Here is a 24,582-nt window from a genome sequence, read left to right as displayed (position 1 = left end):
CTACGGGACCATTGTCTCTATTTTGTTTTATTGTTCGAAACCTGAGCTATCAAATGGAAATTGAAAATTGTGTATTCGGGGACTTCAGTATTTCGCATCTGTTTTGGTCTCAACCAAGGTCTAGGTTTTTGTGTCCATTCGATGGGGCGTAAGTGTTGGGCGATTTATTGTCAGCTTGAAATGTGCCAAATTGAGACAAAATGATCGTATATTTCGAATTGGTTTTCAAACTAAAAAGTGAAGGTAAATAACCCGATCAAATCAATTGGATATGCCAGCTTCCAGCGGAAATTAGTTGTCATAACAAGCAGATGCATACGAAATGAGAGTAGATATACCCTTATAGGGCTAATTGGCAGGTCTATTGGTAATGGAGTGAATGTGCAAATGGTGTAATAGCGCTGCTTCCTTTCCAATTTGGACTTATACACCACTTGCCACTTTGCCACCCGAGATATACCATATTTCAAAATCGTGTGCATCCGACAGGGTGCATCTCATTAGCCGGGTGAAATTCTGCCCACAAATCAAAATAAACCAGCCAAGGGCAACTTGGCCACCAGATAATGAATTAGCCCACATCTTAACGGGTGTTTTCTGCTCGATGCCAAAAAAAAACTGGTTTTCAACTTTCTCACGCCAATTTCGTGAGCCATGAAAAACAGTGAAATGGAACCGAAACTATGTTTCCTGTTTGGGCCATTAAAGATGCAAAGATCTGTCAAAGAAATATACGATAAGTTGTTTCTGTTTGTAATGGGAAACCAAAATTACTTTGTCATTAATTAATAGATCCAAATGCATTGGGTCGAAAGTAGCAACAACAGAAAATTACAAATTTAAATGGAAATGGAAATAAAATGCGACCATGATTAATGGGTGCCAACTATTGCCGCACTTTGCATATTTTATGCAAAATGAATAAGTTGCCAAAATCTATTGAATGCAAAACACTCGGTGCGCAGATTAGTCAAAGCATAAAAGTGAATGTTGACGGGACACAAATTATGATTTGCGTAACAAAACTATTTTATTTTAATTTATTAATTCACACCATGAGAGATTTTGACATAGGCTGCCTTTGTCCATTCCTATGCATAGCATTAGCAACCGAATCCGAGCTCAAACTCCATCCACCTGCGAATCCGTATCCCCCAAATCCATCACATCGAATTGATTGGGCGATAAATGCCCCTGCGAAGCCTACCATCCATCCGTTCGTAATAAATGCATTTTTAATTATTGGCCTAAAAATGGTTACAAATTAATTATGGAACACCGCGAGCTCACAACTATTTTCGGGTGAGCACAAAACCAATGAAAATAAAATGTTTTTTTTTTCTCAATAAGCATGTGAATCGAATCGTGTTTTTTCTGCGCTTAAGCTGACAGTTTTACATGGGCTGTTGAACAAATACTGACAAATGATTGAGGATCGATTTCCGACATATCTTAATAGGATAGTTTCTTATTCGCTTCAAGTATAAGCAACAAAAATAGGGAATTTTGCTAGGTATTTTTGGATCCTTTAGGCTAGCACCCAATTAAACAATACCAATCATTTTATTGACAGTAAACTGTAAACTATTCAATTTATTGATTAGACTGGCGTTTTACTCAAAATTAGGTAGATAATTATTCGATCCGGCTTATGCAACACGCGTGCTAAACGAACTCACAGAAATGATTGTTAAAATACTTGCTGTGGGCCAAGACAATAATGTTAAGTATTATGGCCCACACATAGTAGTAGTACATAGGTCTAGAAAGCGTGGCATTCATAAGAAGTTAAGGGACAAATGCTGTCGAACAGATTGGGTGACTTTGGCCCTCTCACAAATTGCAATTCACATTCAGCTATCGAGTTCGATATTAGTGGTTCAACAAGTGTTCAATTAGTTATTCTAGTTGCGTGTATATATTATGTATATGTTTATAGTATGTTTAGTTTATGTTTCAGGCGTAATTTTGTGTATGTAGATAATGTGTAAACTGTATTGGCGTTACAATGAGTTGCTCTCTTTCTCTAGGATCTAATAATCAAACGGCAGAGCAGAGTTTGTTAAGTACAAAAATCCGCCATCCGCTTTGTAAGTTCTCTAAAATATTAATATTTCCGATACACTCTATATATATATAGTTTTTAATATCACGTTCATCGTTTACACTTTTTGCTTGTTCTGTTACAATGTTTGTTCTGATTTTGCATCTATATCTTCTGAACTCAATTGGAGTATTAAACTACGTAGAGCCGATTTAACAATAGGTATAGATATCTGTATATATGTATTTAATATATAGAGCGAAACAAAGTTGCCGCGACACTGGTGAAATTTTGAAAATTCCATAATGGGGTAATCATCCTAGGTTGAAACGCCTTTAATTTAGACAAGACATAGACATTAAACACATATCCGGCTTCGATTAAGCTTCTTTTCCAGCTAAACTATCTCCTTACGGTTCGTGGCTTCGCACGAACTTCTCGAGCTGCCTGTGCAGCTGATTGTGGTAGGGTATCCGGTGTTTGCTTATCGCCGTGGCCGCCAAACACTGCAGGGTAACAAAGTTGAGCAGTGGAATGGTGCTGGTGGGATTGGAGGCTATTAAGTCGTAGGGCCGCTTGTCAGCTCGATTCGGCTGATCGATGTCACCTCCGCACTTGAGCAAAAGGTGAACAATCTGCGGGAAAAATAGGCATTAGCATTAAATAATTGCATTAATCAAAGAGGTATTACCTCATTGTCATAGTTATAGGGCTGGCAGGCCACATGCAGAGGAGTGGATTTGGCTTCGTTCTTTGTGTTGACATCGACGCCGCACTGGATGAGCAGTTTGATGACATCCGCATTGGGGAACACAGTCTTCTGCGAATGATAAAGTTCATGTTCATTAAGAATGTCGAATGGCAATTGGCAGCATCTACGCACATCGGCAAAGTTGTCATCAGTGATGTAGCCGCTCTTAATTACATTTAGCCGAGAGGCGCAGAGATGGAGCATGGTGTCGGCGGTGCTGGCACTTCGCAAGTTTCCCACCACCACCGCTTCGTGGACCGCCTGGCAGATGAGTTTGTTCTGCGCCTCCGTGTGGACGGTATTAATCAGCAAATAGATAAGGTGAGCCAAGCACCTCATCACCCGGTCGTAATTCTCCTGCTGTCTCCTGAAAACAGGCCTCAAGAGCAGCAGATGCTTCACGACAATGGCGCTTTCCGACAGTGTTCGAAATACACCAAGCACATCCTCGAACCTGGGCAGCACTTTATCCTGATGGACAAACCTTGCTCTGGCATCGCTCCTTATATGACTTGTGTTTTGGACATGCAAGTCCAACATTAAACGCACCAGCGCCTGTGCCGCAAAACAAGTTTCAAAGTGCAGGATAGACCAGTTGGAAACGCGCACTTCGAGCAGAAAACGCCAGAGATCAATGCAGCGTTGAAGCTGGAGTGAGTCCGCATACGAAGCACCCCTGAATTAAGAGATTTGAAGTTGGGAGAATGGGAAGTAATTGATTTGTAATCACCTGAAAGTTAAGCGGAAGAGCATATCCTTATGGGTCAGTCCCAGAACACGCTCGCAAATAAGTAGGCTCTGCGTCCGCATTGCATCCATGTCGGTGGCAATGTTATCCAGCTCCTCCAGCGTACTAAACTCCACTGCGTTCTCGTAGGCAGTGCGCAGAGGAACCTGCGGCTTTTTCTCTATATACGGTGAATAAGCTGCCCGGATGTGGTGCGCCATGCGCCAGTGCAGGATGCACACCCTCGACTCGTTGTGCTCATCGAGGAAGGTCGATCCCATCAGCTCGTGGGCTTCTGCCAGCCTTGCAGGCGTGTAGTGCAGTTGCTTTTTCAAGAAGTCGAAGATGTGATGTGCCCCCTTAAGGCAGGCAGTTCGAAGGGCATCGTCACCGTACCGACTCCTGGCATATGGGTCTGCGCCTTGCTCAATCAACAGTTTCGTCGTATCCAGCCGGTGCTCCTGGATTGCGTAGTGGAGCGCCGTCTTGTCCTGAATGTCCCTCGCATTAATGTCTGCCCCCTTGCGCACTAGATACAAGCACAAGTGCACCGACTGCACCGAGTTAATCAGGCAGGTACCGCCATTGATGTTGGGTCGCTTGATGTCTGCTCCGTTTTCAACCAGGAACTTGACTGCAAGGTTAGGTAATGCATATTGATTATGTTTGATTAGCTTTAATATTGCAAACGTCTCACCGATATCAACGTGGGTCATGTAGCAAGCACTTCGCACTGGCGTCGATCCTGAATCGGAGGTGGCATTAATGTCGCAACCGATACGTACCAGGTACTTGACCATGGACAACTTCCCCGAAACGACGGCCGCCCAAAGTGGCGACACATAGTGAAAGCTATTGTCCTCCGGCACCTCGAAGTGGCCCCTTTGCTCGATATTCGCCTCGCAAATGGTGATCAGATACTCAGCGATGTCCACGGCACCTCGTTTGCAGGCGATAAAGAGGGGCGCGCAGCCATTTCGCTGCTTCCGCACCAACTCGCGACGAGAATCGCGCGGTAACCTGAAAGGAGATAACAAATCGATGTGAATAAACTTTTAAAATAATTATTATTCTACGAATAACTTCTGAATTTCTTTCTGTGCACGGTAGGGTAGAGAATCGGAAGCTCTTGATCAGCCAGCACGTGCAGGGGCAATGATTTTGTGACCATTTGTTGATAAGATCGAGCATTCGACGACGTCAACACATTCTGTGCTTTCTGCCGAGAATTCACACATTTGAATTTAACTAGGTATTTGTGATTGCAGAAAATGTTTGGAAATTAAATTGGAACGAATATCAAATCAACAGAACAGGGATTGCAAGTCATTTATCTATTATAAAATCTGCTTAATGAGGCGATCAAATTTCGAGAACGATTATAACATGTAGTATACGCAGTATTCGTAAAGGTCTATACAGAAAGATTAATTTATGAGGTGCGTTGTATTGAAGAAGGTGGCTTCCCTATAATTTTAATACTTCATTTATCAGCAAAGTCAGGCGATTCGATTAGTTCCATTTGTGCGTCTGTTTAATATAGGTGTTTAGAGGCAATCAAAACAACACTGACCAAAATCTTTTGTAGAAAAAACATCGTTATTTCTTAACGATTAAGAAATGAATACTTTTAAATTCCTTTTATCTTTACAGGATGAATTATTAAATAGTTTCTACTTATGGATTAGTTCGTGCAAAGGAACTTCGTCTAGGGACGCAAAAACAGATGGTGTCCTTGTAAATTATTAATTATAAGTTTCACCCTTATGTTGTTACTTTCAAATAGCAGGAATTAAAGGACTGTATCCCTGAGATGGAAATATATGCTTGTTTAATAAAACCTAAATGGTTGGCTTGTGTAAATATTTCACTGCAGACACTATTATTATTGATTTAGGTAAACCTGGTGGTCATTGGTCATTGAAATGAAGAGTGGTATGGAATGGAGCCACGGAACCAATTAAAGGACCTGTTCATTACGAAACGCTCTACACGTGTAAGCCAATTACAGGGACATACTTTTCCAGTTCGTGGCGCAGGTGGCGCGACAGCAGCGAGTCCTCCTGGCTGCGTTTACATTCCTCGATCAAGTCGTGACTGAGCTTTGTTAGCTCCACCTTGGGACTGCTCTGCTTGCGTTCGTTGGCCATCGATGGCCCTGCGTCTGCCTGCTCCTGCTCCAGATCCTGATCCTCGGCTTCCAGCACCAGCTGCAGCTGCTCGACCTGTCGACGACGGCTGCCTTCAAGTGAGCGCATTGCCAGCGCACCGTCTCATTGCCAATTGATGGGTGGCTGGCTCTATATCCTTTGCAGTGTGTGTAGATGGGTGGGTGGTGAATGGCCTCCTCCCGGATGTCCTTGGGCCACTGCCCCCTTGCGAAAACGGTGCGGCAGTGACCTACTGAACCCACCAGCCTGGGCTACTTAATTGGGTTGCCTCTCGCTGCTCCCGTTTTTCAGCCCAAGGCCGTCCGAACACTTTCTTTTTCTCTCTCTGTATCTCCGCTTGGTTGCCTTTCCTTCTTCTCTTCGAATCAATTTCTATGCAGCGTGAAACTCGGGTGCCTAATCTATGGAGTACCGGAGGCGATACTCGCAGTTCGCAATTGCAAAATGCAAAACAACAAAAACGTGGGCGGTGTGTGTTTGTGTCTGGATCACGGTCTACACCATGTTTTTCCGTGTTTCTGTTTATAAATAAAAAGTCAGCAAAAATCTTAACGTCAAAACAGTGTGTACACAACTGGGGTATGACAATAACTGAAACAGCTGCTGTAACAGACGACTGTAGTCCATAACAGAGGCGCAGTGATGCCATCCCTGCGCATGAAAAGCCTGGCGCTCATTTTACATGAAGTATTGTTTAAAAGTAACAGTGTAAATAGAGCAACGAAACATTTTTAGGGTTTTATCCGTACTGTAGAAGAAACTATAAGTGGCATAAAACAACCTTTTTTATATTTTATGTCTTACTCGGATATCGATAAAAACAGGGCTTACAAACTATCGATTATTTTTGGTTTATATGGCAACCCTGTTTTTGAAGGCACAGCAACAACGACGCGCTGTTTGCGATAAAAAACCTAAAATCACTATTTCGCTTTAAAACTGTTAATTAATAGAACATGGAATCGCCGGCGGTGAACGAAGTTGCAGCCAGTTTGGTCGGTGGTGAAAAGCTGGAGGTGTTTCGCAAGCTGAACCTCCTGGAACAGCATCGCGTGGAGAGCTACAAGAGTTGGCCCTTTCCGGAGACCGCATCCTGCAGCATTTCGAAGGTAAGCAAGTCGCTGAGATCTCTTGACAATCTATATTAACTGCATCTGTATTCCATGTACCACAGATGGCCGAGGCGGGATTCTATTGGACGGGCACCAAGCGGGAAAACGACACCGCCACTTGCTTTGTGTGCGGAAAGACTCTGGATGGCTGGGAACCCGAGGATGATCCGTGGAAGGAGCACGTGAAACATGCACCACAATGCGAGTTCGCGAAGCTATCGTGTCCCGAAAGGAATTTAACCGTATGTTCCCCACGACTTTGAAACCAGCTGGCATCCTAAAGCTGTATATATTTCTTGTAGGTATCACAATTTCTGGAAATTCTTGGAACCGTCGTTAAAGGCAGCATAGAGAAGACCTGCAAAGCCTTCAAATCGAGCTTCGTTCGGGAGAACGAGAAGCGTCTAGATGAGTTTACGCGCAATCAAAAATAGAGCGCTAATTTTTAAACCTTAAATATACATATATAAAACTCGCTATTTATCAAGATTTTTAATAAAACGCAATGTTAGTACCATCGAATGTAACAAAACAAGAGTATGTCTTTCTACAAAGAAACTTTAATAGGCACTCTGTTTTTTAAATTGCTTATTTTAAACAAATCTGGCTCGCATTCAATTTAAAAATTTTAAGGTTGTACGGTCATACTAAGTCTTCTATGTGTAACAGCTGGTTAAACCCAAATCCAAAGCAGCTTTTAAATTTGAAGCAAACATAATGCTGAAGCGCAAACTGAACCAGCAAAAAGGCAATCTGGAGATTGGGGAGCCTACCAAGACAATCCCTAGGCAGGACAGTACATCGGAATTCTTCGATAAGCCGCTGTGGCTTAAATTCTACGAAACCGAAGTCGGGTTAAATGAGGCGTTGGAAAAACTGCCTCCTCCTGAGCGCACCCCGTTCATCTACAACCCGATAGTATATGCGTCGCAGCTGCACCGCGACTATTTGCGTCGTTATATTGACGGTCCCAAGAAGCTGGTATTTGTTGGCATGAATCCAGGGCCCAATGGAATGGCCCAAACCGGAGTAAAACTTAATCATATAGATTATCCGAACAGATTGATACATTGACGCGATCCTATTCAGATTCCCTTTGGCAATGTGCGCACAGTAAAGGTCTTAATGCAGCTGGCGGGTTCGGTGGATCAACCTCCAGTCGTTCATCCCAAACGTCCTGTCACTGGCTTGGATTGTCGTATTGAGGAGCCCAGTGGTGTGCGTCTGTGGGAGCTGTTCCTCCGACTGGCTGGCAACATGCAGACCTTCTCCCAGCAGTGTTTCGTCCACAATTTCTGTCCGCTAGCTTTCTTCGGCGCAGATGGCAGGAACATAACGCCCAGTGAAATCAGAGGAACTTACAAAAAGCAGCTAGGAGACCTGTGCTTGCAAGCCCTGGAGGAACAACTAAAGCTCCTCCAACCCGAAGTGATTGTGGCCGTTGGGGAGTATGTTCACAGCGCACTAAAGCGTTCAGGATATGGCAAATCCAGTTCCGTTTCGGTGCTCCGACTGCCGCATCCTAGTCCGCGTTCACCTAATAATACCAATTGGCCCGAGAAGGCTCAAGCGTTTTTGGAGGAGCACAACCTGATCCGTTTCATGCGGAATGAGGCTTGAAGCACAAATGAGCAATTATTTAGATAGTTTTGACATATCTGTATCTGTATAAATAGATTCAATGTATATATGTACATATAAAAAAATTACTGCATATTCTATAACTTTACGGCTCTACATTCATATCAAAAGAGAATATCGAAAGAGAATATATTTTTGATAATTTTAGTATTCTATTCAAACAGAATTCCCTAGTTTATTTTGAAATATTATTTATTTGGGGAATACCCAAAATACAAAGGGTGACTTCGCTTTCTCACCGTGACCGCTCGTACAGTGACCGCTCACCGTGACCGCCAGCTGTTGCGCAGTGCTGTAAAGCGCCGCCAGAGTGAGAGCTACCCATTGTTTTTGTTGACCTGGTCATTTCATCTCATCTGTGTGCGGCTTTTCACCCAGTTCGCCCGAGTCTATTTCCATGCCAAATGGCCGCCTTCATGGAGGAAGCGTTAGTGGAGGCGAGGCGGGCACGTGACGCCGGCGAGGTGCCCGTGGGCTGTGTGTTCGTTCATGGGGGCAAGGTGGTCGCACGTGGCGGGAACGAGGTGAACGTCCACCGGAACGCCACTCGCCACGCGGAATTCATTTGCATCGACGCTATCCTCGCCACCTGCCGCGAGAAACGTCTTCCGGCCCGCCAGCTGTTCAGCGAGATCACCGTGGTGGTCACCGTGGAGCCCTGCATTATGTGCTCCGCCGCCCTGCACACTCTGGGCGTCAAGGAGATCATCTACGGCTGTGAGAACGATCGTTTCGGAGGAAAGACGGTGGTGGACGTGGCCGCCGTCGTTGGCCATAGGATCGAGATCACGGGCGGCGTGCGGGCGGATGAGGCGATGGCTCTGCTAAAGGAATTCTACAAGGGCGACAATCCGGCGGCACCGCCACAGGCCAAGAAGAAAAAGTAGGATCAATTGGTGAGGCCAACAGCGTGCGTGGAAAAGAGGTAATTATAAACGTGAAGAACTTGCTAGAAAAAACGATACAGTATTGGTTTTTCAGGAGCATGAATGGAGTCAACCGCTGATCCTCAAAGAAGTAGGAAGCTATTACAGTCATTGAATTAATATATAAAATATGATAAAACTATAGAAGAATAGTATAATCTACGTTTTCGAAAAATTCAATTACTTGCAAGCCTTCCAAACTCCGGAAACGAACAGATTACCGAAAATCAGAAGGCAAACCTCTAGTTTACTCAATATTTCAGAGGGAACAAGCCAAGAAACTTATTTATCTTATAAAAGGAAAAGTATTCCGTCGAAAGCATCGTGAAATAGAGAATTTCAAAGGCACACAACCAGAAATGAAAGTAGTTAGAATACATAAAACTACAATCCCATGAAGAAGGAAAACATTATTGCTTCAGTCATCTGCATCCTGGAGACATATGTCCGAAAGTAAAATAAGTACCACTGCATCATTCTTCGACGATTTCTGTATATGATTCAATTTATTATAATCTTTAAGCATAGTCTAAGATACATTGTATATGGCGTTCAGAACGTATGTTTTAACTCTAAACATAAATACAATTACTGCATAAAAGCTACAGCATTTACGTGTGTGTAGTGAAGGCTGTGCCTGTTTCCACTCCAGGAAGACTACTCAAAACCTTTTGTTTCCTTTTCAAATGCGTAAAGTGCAGTCTCGCAGTCCGACACCAAGAATCTAGTTTACCCTCCAACAATCGAAGCAATATATTATAGAAATATATGGTTGTATTATAGGCTAACTTGTTTTAAGTTCCCACTTGTCGGAGGGCTGCACCCGTGCTTAACCTAATGTAATTTCCCTACGTCCTAAGCTAACTCTTCTGTTCGATCGTTTGCTGCGCCAGCTTATGGCCTCGATCGCAATCAGCTAGTTAAGCTGGCCATCAAGTGCTGGCGCAGCAAACGAACAATGGCGGGCAACTAAGTGAATCTAGTCTAAATCTAATTAAATACGCATGCTGCGGCGTCTATGGCCAATGTTGAGCCACTCCAGCGGCACGTTTCCGCCCACATTGTAGGTGGTGGGCGTGCAGTTGGGCAGCTTGCGGGCGGGCTCGCATCGTCGGCTCACGTTCCAGTAGGCGAATCCCTGCGGACAGCGGTGGATCTGGCCCTCGATGCGGCCCGTCAGCTCCGAGAATCCGCACTTGACGAACAGCTGGCCGCACTGGTCGTTGTTGAGCGCGAAGTGACCCTCATCCGGGCAGAGAGGATCCGTCGTGCTGATTTGAACCTGTTGATGATAAAATAATTAAATTGTATTTTTTTTTTTTAAATTATGGAATGTAGACTAGACTTTACAATTATATATCTTACCACATTCTGAAGTTTTGTTTCCTCTTCAAACAAGTTGGTGGTCCTCTTCATGTCCTTGGAGCACTTGTCACCTGCCGGCGGCTTGCCACAGCTGCAGGACTTGTCTTGGTAGACGGTTCCGTTGGGGCATTGGAATACCACGATGTTAAGATCATTGCTATCCGCACTTTCACTGCACTGGTAGAACATGCCGCACTTCTCCGGATGCCGACGGAATCCAGTGGGGCAGACGTATACATTCTGACCTGGACCGGTTTCGGGACAAGGAGCAGAGGTGTTGGTACCGGGAGAAGGTCTCTCTGTGGTGGTAAGCGACTCCGTCGTTGAGGTTTCTTCCGCAGCTATGGTAGTGGTTTCAGGCTTGGGTGGTTTTGTAGTGGTTTCAGGTGTGGCTGTGGTGGTGGTTGTGCCAGAAGTAGTTGTTTCTGTGCTCCATGAAGTAGTGGTTTCGGAGGCTACTGTGGTTGTGGTTTCAGGAGCCGATGTAGTGGTGGTTTCTGGAGCTCCCGTAGTGGTGGTTTCAGGGGCCTTTGAAGTGGTTTCAGGTTTTCCAGAGCTGGTTGTGCTCTCCGTCGTACCAGGTTCCGTAGTCGTTCCCGGCGTGGTCGTCTGTCCCGATGAGCAATTGCCAGACACCTGATCGGCGTAATTGCAGGTCTCGGTGGACGTGTCCCAAACAGTTCCCTTGCCGCACTTGAAGGCATAAACCTGATACTTGCCATTTTTAGCCGCATCCACACAACGGTAGTAGCGACTACAGTCCTCGGGATCTGGGAAGAATCCCTCCGAAGAGCAGTTATAGTTAGGCTGTGGCTCCGGCTGAAGAGTGGTCACTGAACCTTCAGGTGTGCTGGACTCTAGACTTTCTGTGGTTGTTGTGGGTTCAGGTTTTTTCGAGGTTGTTGGCTCTTGAATGGCATCGGTGGTTGTGGGAGGTAATGTGGTCGTGGTAATAGGTTCGCCGGTGGTAGTTGGCTTATAGCCAGGAGTAGAGGTTGTAGTTTCTACCGGAACTGGCGTTGTTGTTGGGTTATAGCCCGGAACAGACGTTGTTGTTGGATTGTAGCCCGGAATACTTGTGGTGGTGGGTTCTTGAGTGGTCGGCTTCTGAGGATACTCGGTTGTAGTCGGCTTCTGCGGCTTTTCTGGTTCCTCTGTGGTGGTTGGCTTCTCCGGATATTGAGTCGTCGGCTTTTGCGGTTTTTCTGTTGAAGGTTCTTCGGTGGGTTTCGTAACGGGTTTTGTCACTGTGGTGGGCTCATCCGTTGACTGCGGAGTGGTGCTTCCGGGATCCTTAGACTCTTCACTTGGTGTCGTAGTGATTGGTTCAGCGGGTAACTTCGAGCACCTCGGGATGTTCTCCATGTAGTCACAGGTCTGAACTTCTTCATTCCATCCCGTGCCCTTGGGACACGTAAAGTTGTACTTTCTGTAGGAGGCTCCAGCGTTGATGCATCGGTAGTATTTCCTGCAGTCTTCGGGATCGGCCATATAACCCTCACCCGTGCAATCCGTGCCAGCTGGTAGGGGTTTCATAGTGGTTGTAGACGGTGGTTGCGTGGTGCTTTCCGGACTTGTGGTTACCGTTGATGTTTCAGTTTCCGAACTCATTGTTGTTGTAGTGGGTTGAGCTCCTGTGGTCGTGGTGGGGGGCAGCCCAGTTGTTGTAGTCGGAGGTAGCCCAGTTGTTGTCGTGGGAGGCAACCTAGTAGTTGTAGTGGGAGGCAACCTAGTAGTTGTTGTAGGAGGTAAGTCTGTGGTCGTAGTTGGAGGTAATTCGGTTGTTGTAGTTGGCGGCAATCCTGTTGTTGAAGTGGATGGTAAATCAGTCGTGGTGGGTGGAGGTGTTGTGGTCGATGTTCCATTTGTTGCTGGCTCACAAGGCGGCTTTGAAGTGGTACTTTCAGTGCCAGTACTGCAATTGTTGAAGTTGTGGTTGCAGGTCTGCAGATCCTGATCCCAAACGGTACCAGCTCCACATTGGAATGGAATTTGGGTGAAGCCACCTTTGTTGTTCCTTACGCAGCGGTAGAATTTGGAGCAGTTGTTGGGATCAGCCATAAAGCCCTCCGACCGACATTTGCCATCTGTATTGGGTGCCTGAGTAACAGGAGATGTTGTTTCAGATGATGAAGCTGTTGTTGGAGAAGAAGTCGTTGGTCTGGCAGTCACTGGACGTGTGGTAGTGGTCGGACCTGAGGGTCTCGATGTTGAAGTTTGGTCAGAAGGTCTAGAAGTGCTTGCCGTTGTTGGCCTGGTGGTCGTCGGATTAGAAGTTGTAGGTGGAGCAATACCACCGCATTCCTTCACTGCCCACGCATGATTACAGGCCTGCATCTGGGCATCCCAAACAGTGCCAGGACCGCAGCTAAAGGGTACCATATTGAAGCCACCTCTGTCATTATCGACGCAGCGATAGAATTTGGCACAATCCGACCGATCGCCAATAAATTGTCCATTAACCTTGCAGGTTTCAGAGGGATTTGGTTTTGATGAAGTCGAGCTGCTGCTGGAGGAGGACGATGAGGATGAACCTTGATTATTGTTATTGCTTGATGAGGATGAAGACGATGATGACGAAGATGTCGATTGATTTCCAGACGAGTTCGAGCCGGAAGAGGAGCCACTATTGGAGGATGAGCCTTGATTCGATGAGCCACCGCTGGAAGAAGTGCCACTGTTTGATGATGAACCTGTATTGGAGGAGGAGCCACTGTTGGAGGATGAACTGGAAGATGATCCACTATTCGAAGAGGAACCACTGTTGTTTGAGCTACTCGAGGAGCTGCTGGTGCTGTTAGAGGAACTTCCGCCTTGGCTAACCACCTTTTTGCATTTGAGCGGCTTGGTCTGGATCTGATCAGGATGGTTGCAGCTGTTGGCCTCAGGATCCCATAGAGTGTTTGGTGGGCAGGTGAATGATACTTTTGTAAAACCACCCTTACCATTATCCACGCATCGATAAAACTTCGAGCAGTTCTCGTTGTCAGCCAAGAAAGTTTTCTCACTTTCACATTTCTCTGCCGGTTTGAAGGGTTTTTGTGTAGTGGATGATGATGTCTGGTTAGACGACGACTGATTGGAGGATGATTGATTCGAGGACGATTGGTTGGACGAAGAACTTTGATTTGAAGATGATCCCTGATTTGAGGAAGATCCTTGGTTCGAAGATGAACCCTGGTTAGAAGAGGAACCCTGATTAGAGGATGATCCTTGGTTCGAAGATGAACCCTGGTTAGAGGATGATCCTTGGTTCGAAGATGATCCCTGATTGGAAGATGATCCTTCGTTGGAGGAAGATCCCTGGCTAGATGATGATCCTTGGTTAGATGACGATCCCTGATTGGAAGATGATCCTTGGTTGGAAGAGGAGCCCTGATTGGAAGATGATCCCTGGTTTGATGAAGAACCCTGGCTGGAAGATGATCCCTGGTTAGATGACGATCCTTGGTTGGAGGACGATCCCTGGTTAGAAGAGGAACCCTGATTTGAAGATGATCCCTGGTTAGAAGAAGAGCCCTGGTTGGAGGATGATCCCTGATTGGAAGAAGATCCCTGGCTTGAGGATGATCCCTGGTTAGAAGAGGAGCCTTGGCTGGATGATGATCCAATTCCATTGGCCATAGCCTTGCATTGCTCCTTTTGCACATCTGTTGGATGGTTACATCCCTTCGTATCTGGATCCCAGACCGTTCCAGGGGAGCAATCGAAAGGAACAGTATTGAAGCCACCGCTACCATTCTCTACGCATCGATAGAATCGGGCACAGTCCTTCTTATCAGCCAAATATGTTTCCGTATCTTGGCATTCACCATCGGGATTGGATGGCTTTGTTTGAGTGCTCGTGGAATTATTGCTTGAGCTTGAAGAGCTCTGATTGCTAGAAGATGAAGTTGAGCCTTGATTGGAAGATTGATTGCTTGAGGATTCTTGATTGCTGGATGAGCCTTGACTGCTGGATGAGCCTTGATTGCTAGACGATCCTTGATTGCTGGACGATCCTTGATTGCTGGATGAGCTCTGATTGCTGGAAGATTGATTGCTAGATGAGCCGTGATTGCTAGACGATCCTTGATTGCTGGACGATCCTTGATTGCCAGACGATCCTTGATTGCTGGATGAGCCTTGATTGCTAGACGATCCTTGATTGTTAGATGAGCTCTGGTTGCTTGATGATTGATTGTTGGAAGAGCCCTGGTTGTTGGAGGAGCTTCCACTGGATTGCTGTCCAGAGTTGTTACTACCACTCGACGAACCCGATTGAATGTTGCACTTTTTCTTTTGATCCTCAGTGGGCAGATCGCAGACCTTGTCCACTTGGTTCCAAACGGTACCGGGACCACAGGTGAAAGGCACTTGCTCTAATTTTCCGTCTTTATCTTGGCGGCATCTGTAGAATTTAGCGCAGTCTTCTTTATCCGGGATATAAGTATTTTCATCCTCGCACTCGGTGGGCACGGGTTTATTAGATCCACTGTTGTTTTGGCTGCTTGAAGAACTCTGATTGCTGTTTGAGCTGGAGGATTGATTGTTGTTGGAGGATTGATTGCTTCCAGAGCTCTGATTGCTGCTGGAGCTTTGATTGTTGCCGGAGGATTGGTTGCTGCCAGAGGATTGGTTGCTGCCAGAGGATTGGTTGCTGCCCGAGTTTTGACTGCTGCTGGAGCTTTGGTTGCTACCAGAATTTTGAGAGCTTTGGTTCTGATTGTTGCTGGAGTTCTGGTTACTGTTTGAGGATTGGCTACTTCCCGAACTTTGACTGCTGCCAGAGCTTTGGTTTTGGTTGCTGCTGCCAGCATTTTGAGAGCTTGAGCCTTGATTGCTGCTGGAACTCGTGCTAGATTCCTGATTGTTGCTAGATCCCGAATTGGACTCCTGGTTGTTGCTGGATTCTGAGCTGGACTCCTGATGGTTGCTAGACGTGGAGCTCGACTGATTACTGCTGCTGGATGTAGAGGACTCTTGACTTGAGCTGGAATTGGATGTAGAGCTGGATGTGGAACTGGAACTTTGAGAGGAGTTGGAGGAACTGGTGGACGAGCTCTGTTGACTGCTTGTGGTTGAGTTCTGGTAACTGGTCTGCGAGGACTGTGTTGACGTTTGGCCGGCGTAATAACCGTCGTTCTGCGGAACAGCTTGATTGCGGCATCCTCCGTTGGCACGTACGTCAAACATATGGTTACAGGACTGAAGGGACTCGTCCCACGCCGTGCCATCTGAGCACCGGAAGCCGATTTTGTTATAGCCTCGGCCGTTCGAGATGCAGCGATAAAACACGGTGCAGTCGCTGGGATCGGTCATGAAGCCATCATCCCGGCATATTATGCCGTCCTCCTCCGCTGATCCAACAGCTCGCAGGGATGAGGAGCTGGAGAAGGATATGACAGAGACACCGTTGAGACCAGCCAGACCGTAATTTGTGGGCAGACGGTGGGTCGACGCGTAGGTTCGCAGCTCATTGGCCGCAGGTGTGACGGCCAGGTTAAGCATCGCATTATGGTCATCCTGTCCGTAGTCGTCCTGCTCCCACTTCTCCATGCTGCCGCCATCCACCTCGTTCACCTGGTCAACGCACTCATCCCGCCCAGCCATCGCTGGTGGCAGACACATGCGCAGGGTGCGGGAGAAGACCGCGTCCTCTGGACAGGCCAGCAGATAGGGTTGGATGTACTGCCCGGAACGCCGCTCGCAGCGGTAATAAATCCGGCAATCGTGGTCGTCCGCAAACAGACCCTCTCCAGGGCAGTAAAAGGCCACGTCTGTCTGGTCCATCGGCGATCGAATGTCTGCAATTAAAAGGAAGTGAGACGTCCTTAATTTTTGGGTTTTTAAAACATGGTGGTACAAAATTGTCAAGTTTTAAAAACAAGGAAAAAAGGTCCTAAAATGGTCTAATTCAATTCAAAGAATATAAAAATAGTATGTTTGTTATTGCACACCATAAAGATATCAATTTTATGTTGCACTTACAAAAGTTTGATTGGATTTCAAATTGAAACATTAAACGAATCGATTTGACACCTTTAAAGATACAATAAATTGAATAAACCTTCATATTCTTTCAATGTAAAGTGAAAAATGCACTTCTGGTTCTTTCCCTAATTTGTTTTCGAAACGAAGAGTATCAATCTGCAAATTAGCATACTTTTTTTTTTAATATATGGGCAGGCAATTCGAAATCGCCCGCTGGAACAAACCATTGAACTGAAACATCCTGTCACAAATTCTGTCGGCTGCATATATTACATATATATTACATATATGTGTATATAGTACTTGGATGTCGGACACAGCTATCTACATATATTTTGCTCAATTTCGTTTGACATTTTCCGCGCTCGTCTTTCGTTTTTCGTTGCGGGATTTTTCGCGCTGTCAAAATAAAATTGATAATTTATTGTCATTCAATGTGCGAGAGTCCTCTTTTTCAATTTTTTTGTCCTGGTCTTCTTGTTGTTGTTGTTTGGTGGTGGCATACGCAGACTTTGCCTTCCAATAAATTTAAATGCATTTATGGCCGTTACAGCGGAACAAATTCATTTTGAAAATGAATTGTGAGTATGTGTTTTTCCTTCTACATGTTTTTTTTACAGATTTTTCCTGCTCTTTTTGCAAAGTGTTGTGGTAATAAAGAAGGCCAGCGGACTGTGAACATGGTAAATGCGCGGCTTAAAATTAGAGCGTTTCTAGGCATAAATTCCCATCAGTCAGTGCCTAATATATTTGATTTCTTTTTTCCTGCCTCCCCCTGCCCGCCACGATTATCAGAGTGTGTAAGCCATTGGCCAATGCTTTATGGCCAGAATGGTCGGAGGCCATATATTTCTTATGAAAATTGCCAAATTTAATGGCCATAAAATTTAATTATAGCAAATGTGGTTTGCCAGCAAGGGCGAGAATATTTATTGCAGCAAAAGTGTGTCAGATTGACGAAACATTTCGTGGAAGATTGTTGGAAAATTAATTTGAAATAAATTGATTGGTAAGAATTCGCTGGTCAATACAAATTAAATCTTAAATATTGAATAAAATTTTAGATAGAATAATGGGGAACCATATTCATTAAAGTAATTATATATACAAAAACTCTTCCAGGAAGTTAAATAATTAAGTTCCACTTAATTCCCTATGACCCCCAGTATTTACACGCCCATTTGCAACATTGGTAAAGCGTTTAAATTTTACATGTAACCTTTTTGCCCGACTGCAGCCGAAAATCCAGCAAACTAATTTAATAGAACGCCTCACAGCACACGGCTCTTGGTCCGCAGCCCCCTTGGCAAACAAACATAAAGTTTCAATTTGTACACGAAAGCCCAAAAATGCTAAACCCATTACCCAGATGGCGGCGAAGGTTGGGGCATGGGGCATGGAGCTCTGAAGATGTGTGTGCCACCAAGGATCCGCCGTCCTGCAGCGTTGAGGGAAAATTGACCGTTTTACGATTTTAATTATATATGATGTGTACTTTAGAACTTATGCAAAATGAAACGAAAGAAGGGGGCGCGGCAATGCGACCGCAAAGTTATGCGTGCTACCCCACCGGAAACCCCTCGCCAAAATCTATATATTTATTAAAGCATATATGTATATATATATATGTACGCCGTGTACAGTGTTCCCTGGCATCTGCCAACCGGGAGCAGGCGTAACATGGTTAGCCACAATCTGACCGCAGAGCATGGCCGCAAATAGTTTCGGATATGCCATTGCCATTGCCAGCACCCACCACCCACCACCCACAAAGCACCCATTAAACCGCCCAAAAACAGGCACCATGCCCCGCCCCCTCCCGCTTCCATGTTCCATGCTCCCCTTGCATTAAAATTTCAATTTTCAACATTTAAGCACGTTACGGTTTACGAAAATTTAGTTATAAAAGCATGCATAAGTAAACTGTGTGCAATTCGCTCATTTCTCCATGTCCTTTAACTTTTTGCCATTTTTTTTGCCCAGTGTAGGCATTATTTTCGGGGAAAATGACAAATAGTGATTCGCGTTTTTCACTCTATTTTTCCATAATAATTAAATATTTAGTGAGCGGTTTTATGCTTCCATCCTCGATTGAGTTTGCTTCGCTGAGCAGCAGAAATGTCTGCAATTTCCATTTTCATTTGATAGATAGAAGTCCTTTTAAATAAGCAACTGTAGTCCTTAATTTTAATAGTTGAATGTTTTTCGGAGGTTTTCACAAAATGTCAACTGGGGCTGTTTGAGCGTTACATTGTCGCTTGGGGCCGTTTTGTGGTCGTGTGTATTTGTTGCAAGGAGTCGCAATGGTGCTTAATTAGTCATTAAAAGTTTACTCATTATACATATTCAGTGCCCGATGCTGCGGCCTTGTTTTGATACCACTGCCGCAGGGTTTTGCAATTTAACTGACTTAGATATGAACTGAAGGTGTGAAAAGGGAATGGTTGCTGAAAATGTAGATACAATTTGGGCGAAATTATCAATCTGAGGGACAAATAATGTTGAAAACCAGCTTTTTATCCCTTTTTGTGTATTCATATTCATACATTTTATATAATTTTTAGAGCTCAGATGTAATTTTTACTTAAGTTCTTTAAGTTCAGTTTCCTACTGAGCATGTATTTACTGTTTTTCGATCCGAACTCTAAAGCTCACCATCTGGCTAAATGATTTTACTGACTTGATCCCATTACTTGGCTTAGAGAGAGTGCAATAAAAAGGGGTAATTCGAATGTCAGTTAGCAGTCTGACATTAGAAGCTTGTCGCATCCTTTAATATCCTTAACTCCATGTCTGTTTTTCTCCATCTGCTCTATCGCTATCGCTATCCCTGTCCTGTCCTGTCCCGCTCCATCTGGAAAACTCCCGAGGGCTTTGTAGTTGCAAGTTGTAAATATGATATTTGGATTTTTGAGCTCTCGCCCATCGTCGGCAACTGGCAACTGGCAACTCGGTAATTTCATTTGCCTCTGGTGGCATTTTACGCCTGTGCCTTCGTGTTGAAACGAGCGAGTGGACGTACGTGTTGGCCGGATTGTCCGGATGGTCAGGATTCCGGAATAGGGATATAGTGGAAGAGCCGTATTTTCATTTCAAGTACATGTTTATGCCACGCCCATTTCATTCAGTTCCGCCTGCTCCGCTCAAATTTCATGGTGGCAAATGACCAGCTACAGGAAATTCAATTTATTATGCAGCCTGACAGTTTTTAGCCATTCTCTCTCTAAGATGACAGCTTTTTCTACAGCTCCAGCTAATACACTGTGAAAAAATTCCCTCCTAAGCCTTTTCTAGAGAAGCTGAGTAATCTAATAAAGTACTGTTGTATTTTTTAAATAAAACATTATAATAATAATGTTAGTTTTAAAAACACACATTGTTTTGTATCGATTTAAGACAACAATTTATTAAATTTATATGTCATCGAGTTTTTTTCTCAGTGCTCTACGGCTGCTTTTCCCGATCCTGTGCTACTGCTTTCTGACAGCTTCAGCGGATGAAAATGAAACAGAAAATAAATATGAGTGAACTTCTCGCTAATTCTGGCATCTGTCGGGCTTCATTTTGGAGTCTCCTTTGAGTTTTTTTTTCTACTTCGGCACCGATTTCGAATGCGATGCGCCAGATGCATTTGAATTTCGCGCTGCGCTGCGCTCGAGCAAATTTTAATATTGGCAACGTCCTTGAGGACATCGATTGTTCGCTAGGATTTTCGCTTTGGCCAGCAGTTCCAGTCATTACTCATACGCAGCGTGTGACACAATCGCCACTATGCATTATTCATGGCGATGCGGCTGCGCTGGATAAACTTGTCGGAGAAGCTGACGACAGCTGGCAGGAAAATGTTAAATATTTAAATGCCTTTTACCACCCGAAACCGACTCCCCATCTCGCAACCATCTCGCTGGGAATTGCCTTTAACTAGGAGCAATTAATTTGAATTTGAACTATTTAGAGGCGCCGCACTCATGCCGAGGAGGCGTTGCAAATGGGAGGGTGGGTATCTGGGCTCCCAGGACCTGCCATCCTGCCGGTAAATTAAGCATAAAGCGCTTTTAGTTACAATCACGTTCGTCTCAATTAAACTACATTAAATTCAATTAGCAGGCAACAGGAACACGAAATGAAAGCAACATTGTCATTACGGTTTCAGGCAAAAGCATCTAAGGTACACTGAAAGAAGTGTTTAAACGAATAGGATTCACTAAATAACTTATATAGACTTATGAATCGATTGATCACTATGGCAAGGCTCAACTATAAACTATTTCCTAAACAGACGATTTGTATATCAATACTTGTTTATTTGGGCCAGACTGTTACATTTGGCATAACTCGAAATTAAAACTGTTGCCAATCTTTTCTTCCACTGCAGCAACGATAAGAGCATCGTCTTCTGGGCAGGAAGAAAGGACCCAAGACGCAGGACATCCAAGAAGGTGGAGGCAAAAATCTAGCGATGGCCTGACTGACAATTGACTTTCATTATTTCTTACATTCCTGGCTGCATTATTGAGGCCTGGTGCTGGGCATATTTGACAGGACGAAGGAGGTCCTTTGTGGAGCGCTCTCCGGGCCCTCTCAGGCACTGCTGCCGTGCCGTGTTAGTTTCCCAGTGTAATTAAGTTTAATATTTAATTTAATTGCATAAGGATACACGCACACAACTACTACGAAAACGGTCCACATAAAAGCACACGCGCAGAGACAATGTTGGCCATTTCGCTACTGCTGCTAACTGAAATTATGATGAAAGCAGCAGCAAAGGCTTTTACAGCGCTAAGTGGGCGACGCAGTGGGCGGAGCCACAAAACCCGTAAGGTGAAGGTCAGTCCATGGCTTCCTCGAAAGTGGAACGTGCTCGTCTTAGCCGGGACTTAACTGGGTGTCCGGTTATCCAGTCCTTTCGGCCAGTTACTAGTCACTTGGCCCGGCCAAGTTACTTCATTTGGCACTGCTGACCTCCTTGGGGCTGCATTATTATCACTGGAGTTTTCCTGCCCGACTTGTATTATGTCCTTGCCGTGGGATTATGGCGTGTTAGCAGGCAGTTCGTGGCCTCCACCTGCCCCAAAGAAATATAGGCGCATATATATATATACGAGTATAGCGGTGATCTGGCGGTGAGGTGGTCATGTAATGAATTGTGTGCCAGGCAACCTGATGTTTTGTTTGCTGCTCAATTTGCTCAGACAGTTAATCACATTGCGTGAAAGCTAATGTCATTAGGAGGGCTTCGTGCTCCGCTTACACACCCACATACTTTGTGTTTCTTTCCTACGGCATAACGAATAAATTTCCCATCAAATTCAGTGTCGATGCCTCAAATTTCGTGGCTTTAACGGTGGAGTTACATATTTATTTGACCGACATGTGAGAAAATTGTTTGTCTTGGCTGCTGCTTTCTTTCTGTAATACAAACTCGTTTTAATGGCTAATAAGTTGCGTACATTTATTCGGCTTAAAGCAAACGAAAGTTTTTCCGCAAAGTTGCCTTAAAGGAGCCGCACATATGCCAAAGAAAACCCCGTACCACGAACAATTGATCAACTTTCCAGCTATTGTATTCGTGTATCGGAGTAGGCCGACACCCTTTCGTTCCGCACCCCTTTCATACCCATAGTTTGGCTATACTGCAACAATAGCCCCCGGGTATTGGACGTATAAAAAGTTACATATGTATGGCGCAAATTTAGTTGCCAATTGGGGGAGTGTGTTCGCTTGGCCCCGGGGTCCTCAATTAATTTCATTTAGGGAGTGGTTGAGTGGCGCACAAGGAGGCCCCCGGCTATAGCTAAACACATCCAAACAAAAGAGCCAGACACACACAATATTTTCAATTAAGCTGCTGCAATACCAGCAGAATAATAACAATTGCAACATGTACGAGCACAGCTAAAGCTAAAGCGAAATTGTTTAAAGGAAAGGAGTCGGTCGGTGGTCCTTTCTTCGAAATGCCTTTCCGTGTGCAATCCGTCGTTTTTGGTTGAAGGCAATGAACCAAATTAAAAGGCTCCTCCTTTATTTTAGCTTGATTTAATTAAAGCAGCCTTTGTATTATATTGAAAAGTTCAATAATTAAGCGAACCTATTGTAAATCAATAGTGCATATCGAGAGAAGAACACGGATCGAACTTGTCAAACCTTAAATGATTTTTATCAATAATTAGGCTTGTTTAAAGAATATATATATATATTTTTTAAAAATATTCCCTTAAAAATTTAATGACAAGCAGACCGCCGTGTAAAATTTCAAAGTCCTCGGTCCTTTTAACTCCTTTCAACGTCAACCAAGGAACATGCCACAATTGGATGCGGGAAATAGGTGATGTAGGTGTACATATCGCATGTTCAAGAAAGTGAAGACGCTTGCGCTGAAGCAATTACTGAAATACACGACAAAGGAGTGGGGCACAAAGTTACATAGAGTCCTGTAAATGAATTGCTGACAATTAGTTGAATTTGTTGGCACAGTCAGCTGTGGCAACTGGCAAAACTTGGAGTGCGGCAATCAAAGCAGCTGCCGCTGATGAGACCCCAAATCCTTGCCCACTGTTGCGGCAATTGGAGTTCTTCTTGTCCTGTTTATGGTTATGTCAGACCAAACTTTTTTATTGCATTAGTTGTGTGTCAATAATAATAAAACATACCAGCGTCGAGCGACGAGGAACTAGTGCATCCTTAGCTTAATTTTATGTGACACTCAGGTGGTTCAATCAAGGTTGTTTATCAGAAAACAAATACAAGCGTAGATATATAAAAACTGCTGTGTCCTTGACTTTCCTACAATTTTCTATTTATTTTCCTTTTGGCCATACAGCCTTCCAAGTTTAAAATTCAAATTGAGTTTGAAGGGCTGTAGCTCAACACTTCCCATCAATTAAATATTTATATCCCCCGAATAGGTCATTAACATTCATTTAGCTAGCAAAACAATGTCATGAATAAACAATTAAACGTTTCGACTGTCCAAGGCAGACAGTGAACTTCTCGGGAAGAACAAAAGCGCCACACTTGAGAACTTTACGGAAGTGCTTTTATTCGCTACTTCTGAGAAAAGAATAGAATCGCAGCATCTTGGGTTTCAAAGTGGACAATCAAAGAGTCAACAATTTTCTATAAAAATGCCAACAGCCCGTCGCAAATTGCAATTCAAGCTATGCACGTGTTAATTATTTATGCCCCTACTACTTGGCCAAAAGAAATTCCACGCCCGGTGCGATAAATCAGTTGGCCATAAGAAGCTATCGCCATGTAAATTCCACCTCTTGCGCAGGAAAAGAGTTGCTAGTATAAATTATACAAATTATTATTTAACTCCTTGCTGAACAAACGACTGTGCACTGGGAGATATCAGTACAGAGAAAAAAACGTAAGATTTATTAAAATTAAAAAAAAATATTTAGAGCGTACTTAGATAAAATATGAATTAATCTAAGCAATTGGAAAGTATCTATATCTTAATAAAAATAATTATATTTAATATAGAATTTGTATGATATTTAAATATTTGATTTTTTTCTACTACTACTTCTTGGCATGTGACTGGATGCTTGGTCTTGGGCCAAAGTTATGCACAGACAAATCGCTTATTTAGATTAGAGCTGACAACCGGAGTGGGGGAAATCTTCTGCAGAGGCAGGCAGGAGAAGGAGCTTCAGAGCGCAGGCGCGGATACATAGATTCAGATACTTATATACGCAACTGGTTGCAAGATCTTCAATGCGTTCAAATTTCAGGTTTGCTTGCGTTGCTAAAGAAGGAGGTGTGTTTATGTTGTTCAACAGGCTAACAAACTGTCTACTTAGGTTTGAGCTCAGCTAGGAAGTAATTGTGGGGCGAATCCGCTGGAAACCGGTGATCATTTTCAAT

General features: G+C 44.2%; 5 protein-coding genes across 6 annotated transcripts in view; 3 read left to right on the top strand and 2 right to left on the bottom strand.

Moving 5' to 3' along the window:
- Positions 1 to 1,504: 1,504 nt before the first annotated feature.
- On the bottom strand, positions 1,505 to 6,273 carry LOC117143306 (protein fem-1 homolog A). The gene is made up of 6 exons (XM_033307915.1): positions 5,542 to 6,273; positions 4,220 to 4,542; positions 3,526 to 4,156; positions 2,928 to 3,471; positions 2,736 to 2,864; positions 1,505 to 2,679 (listed from the first exon to the last, which is right to left on the bottom strand). The coding sequence occupies exons 1-6, from the start codon at positions 5,778 to 5,780 to the stop codon at positions 2,455 to 2,457; spliced, it is 2,091 nt and encodes a 696-aa protein (XP_033163806.1). The 5' UTR covers positions 5,781 to 6,273; the 3' UTR covers positions 1,505 to 2,454.
- A 284-nt stretch (positions 6,274 to 6,557) lies between these two features.
- On the top strand, positions 6,558 to 7,327 carry LOC117143308 (baculoviral IAP repeat-containing protein 5). The gene is made up of 3 exons (XM_033307918.1): positions 6,558 to 6,802; positions 6,868 to 7,047; positions 7,108 to 7,327. The coding sequence occupies exons 1-3, from the start codon at positions 6,650 to 6,652 to the stop codon at positions 7,237 to 7,239; spliced, it is 465 nt and encodes a 154-aa protein (XP_033163809.1). The 5' UTR covers positions 6,558 to 6,649; the 3' UTR covers positions 7,240 to 7,327.
- A 143-nt stretch (positions 7,328 to 7,470) lies between these two features.
- Positions 7,471 to 8,538, top strand: LOC117143307 (single-strand selective monofunctional uracil-DNA glycosylase). Its single transcript, XM_033307917.1, has 2 exons — positions 7,471 to 7,834; positions 7,895 to 8,538. The coding sequence occupies exons 1-2, from the start codon at positions 7,523 to 7,525 to the stop codon at positions 8,423 to 8,425; spliced, it is 843 nt and encodes a 280-aa protein (XP_033163808.1). The 5' UTR covers positions 7,471 to 7,522; the 3' UTR covers positions 8,426 to 8,538.
- A 206-nt stretch (positions 8,539 to 8,744) lies between these two features.
- LOC117143771 (tRNA-specific adenosine deaminase 2) lies at positions 8,745 to 9,977 on the top strand. The gene is made up of 2 exons (XM_033308600.1): positions 8,745 to 9,371; positions 9,428 to 9,977. The coding sequence occupies exon 1, from the start codon at positions 8,851 to 8,853 to the stop codon at positions 9,331 to 9,333; it is 483 nt and encodes a 160-aa protein (XP_033164491.1). The 5' UTR covers positions 8,745 to 8,850; the 3' UTR covers positions 9,334 to 9,371; positions 9,428 to 9,977.
- LOC117143770 (serine-rich adhesin for platelets) overlaps positions 9,852 to 24,582 on the bottom strand; it is a 48,659-nt gene continuing 33,928 nt past the window's right edge. Inside the window, exons 5-7 of one of the 2 annotated variants that reach the window (XM_033308599.1) lie at positions 14,854 to 16,523; positions 10,738 to 14,781; positions 9,852 to 10,654 (exon numbers count right to left, since the gene is read on the bottom strand). In XM_033308599.1, coding sequence (XP_033164490.1) covers positions 10,367 to 10,654; positions 10,738 to 14,781; positions 14,854 to 16,523 — 6,002 coding nt within the window. In that variant the 3' untranslated portion in view covers positions 9,852 to 10,366. Of the gene's footprint in view, positions 10,655 to 10,737; positions 16,524 to 24,582 lie in introns of both variants that reach the window. The other variant, XM_033308598.1, reaches the window with a different exon arrangement.

This window comes from Drosophila mauritiana, chromosome 3R (genome assembly GCF_004382145.1).
Source record: "Drosophila mauritiana strain mau12 chromosome 3R, ASM438214v1, whole genome shotgun sequence".
In the NCBI taxonomy this organism is placed as follows: Eukaryota; Metazoa; Arthropoda; class Insecta; order Diptera; family Drosophilidae; genus Drosophila; species Drosophila mauritiana.
The sequence above is the reverse complement of the archived record's forward strand: the minus strand, read 5'-3'. Positions and strand labels throughout refer to the sequence as shown.

What these genes read in the sequence shown, in the direction of transcription:
- LOC117143306 (XM_033307915.1), bottom strand. Translation starts at nt 5,780, where the DNA reads ATGCGCTCACTTGAAGGCAGCCGTCGTCGACAGGTCGAGCAGCTGCAG. An exon ending in CTGCGCCACGAACTGGAAAA is followed by an intron (nt 4,543 to 5,541) that starts GTATGTCCCTGT and finishes ATCTCCTTTCAG; the next exon opens with GTTACCGCGCGATTCTCGTC. An exon ending in CTGATGACAACTTTGCCGAT is followed by an intron (nt 2,865 to 2,927) that starts GTGCGTAGATGC and finishes TATCATTCGCAG; the next exon opens with AAGACTGTGTTCCCCAATGC.
- LOC117143307 (XM_033307917.1), top strand. Translation starts at nt 7,523, where the DNA reads ATGCTGAAGCGCAAACTGAACCAGCAAAAAGGCAATCTGGAGATTGGG. An exon ending in ATGGAATGGCCCAAACCGGA is followed by an intron (nt 7,835 to 7,894) that starts GTAAAACTTAAT and finishes GATCCTATTCAG; the next exon opens with ATTCCCTTTGGCAATGTGCG.
- LOC117143771 (XM_033308600.1), top strand. Translation starts at nt 8,851, where the DNA reads ATGGCCGCCTTCATGGAGGAAGCGTTAGTGGAGGCGAGGCGGGCACGT.
- LOC117143308 (XM_033307918.1), top strand. Translation starts at nt 6,650, where the DNA reads ATGGAATCGCCGGCGGTGAACGAAGTTGCAGCCAGTTTGGTCGGTGGT. An exon ending in CATCCTGCAGCATTTCGAAG is followed by an intron (nt 6,803 to 6,867) that starts GTAAGCAAGTCG and finishes CATGTACCACAG; the next exon opens with ATGGCCGAGGCGGGATTCTA. An exon ending in GTCCCGAAAGGAATTTAACC is followed by an intron (nt 7,048 to 7,107) that starts GTATGTTCCCCA and finishes TATTTCTTGTAG; the next exon opens with GTATCACAATTTCTGGAAAT.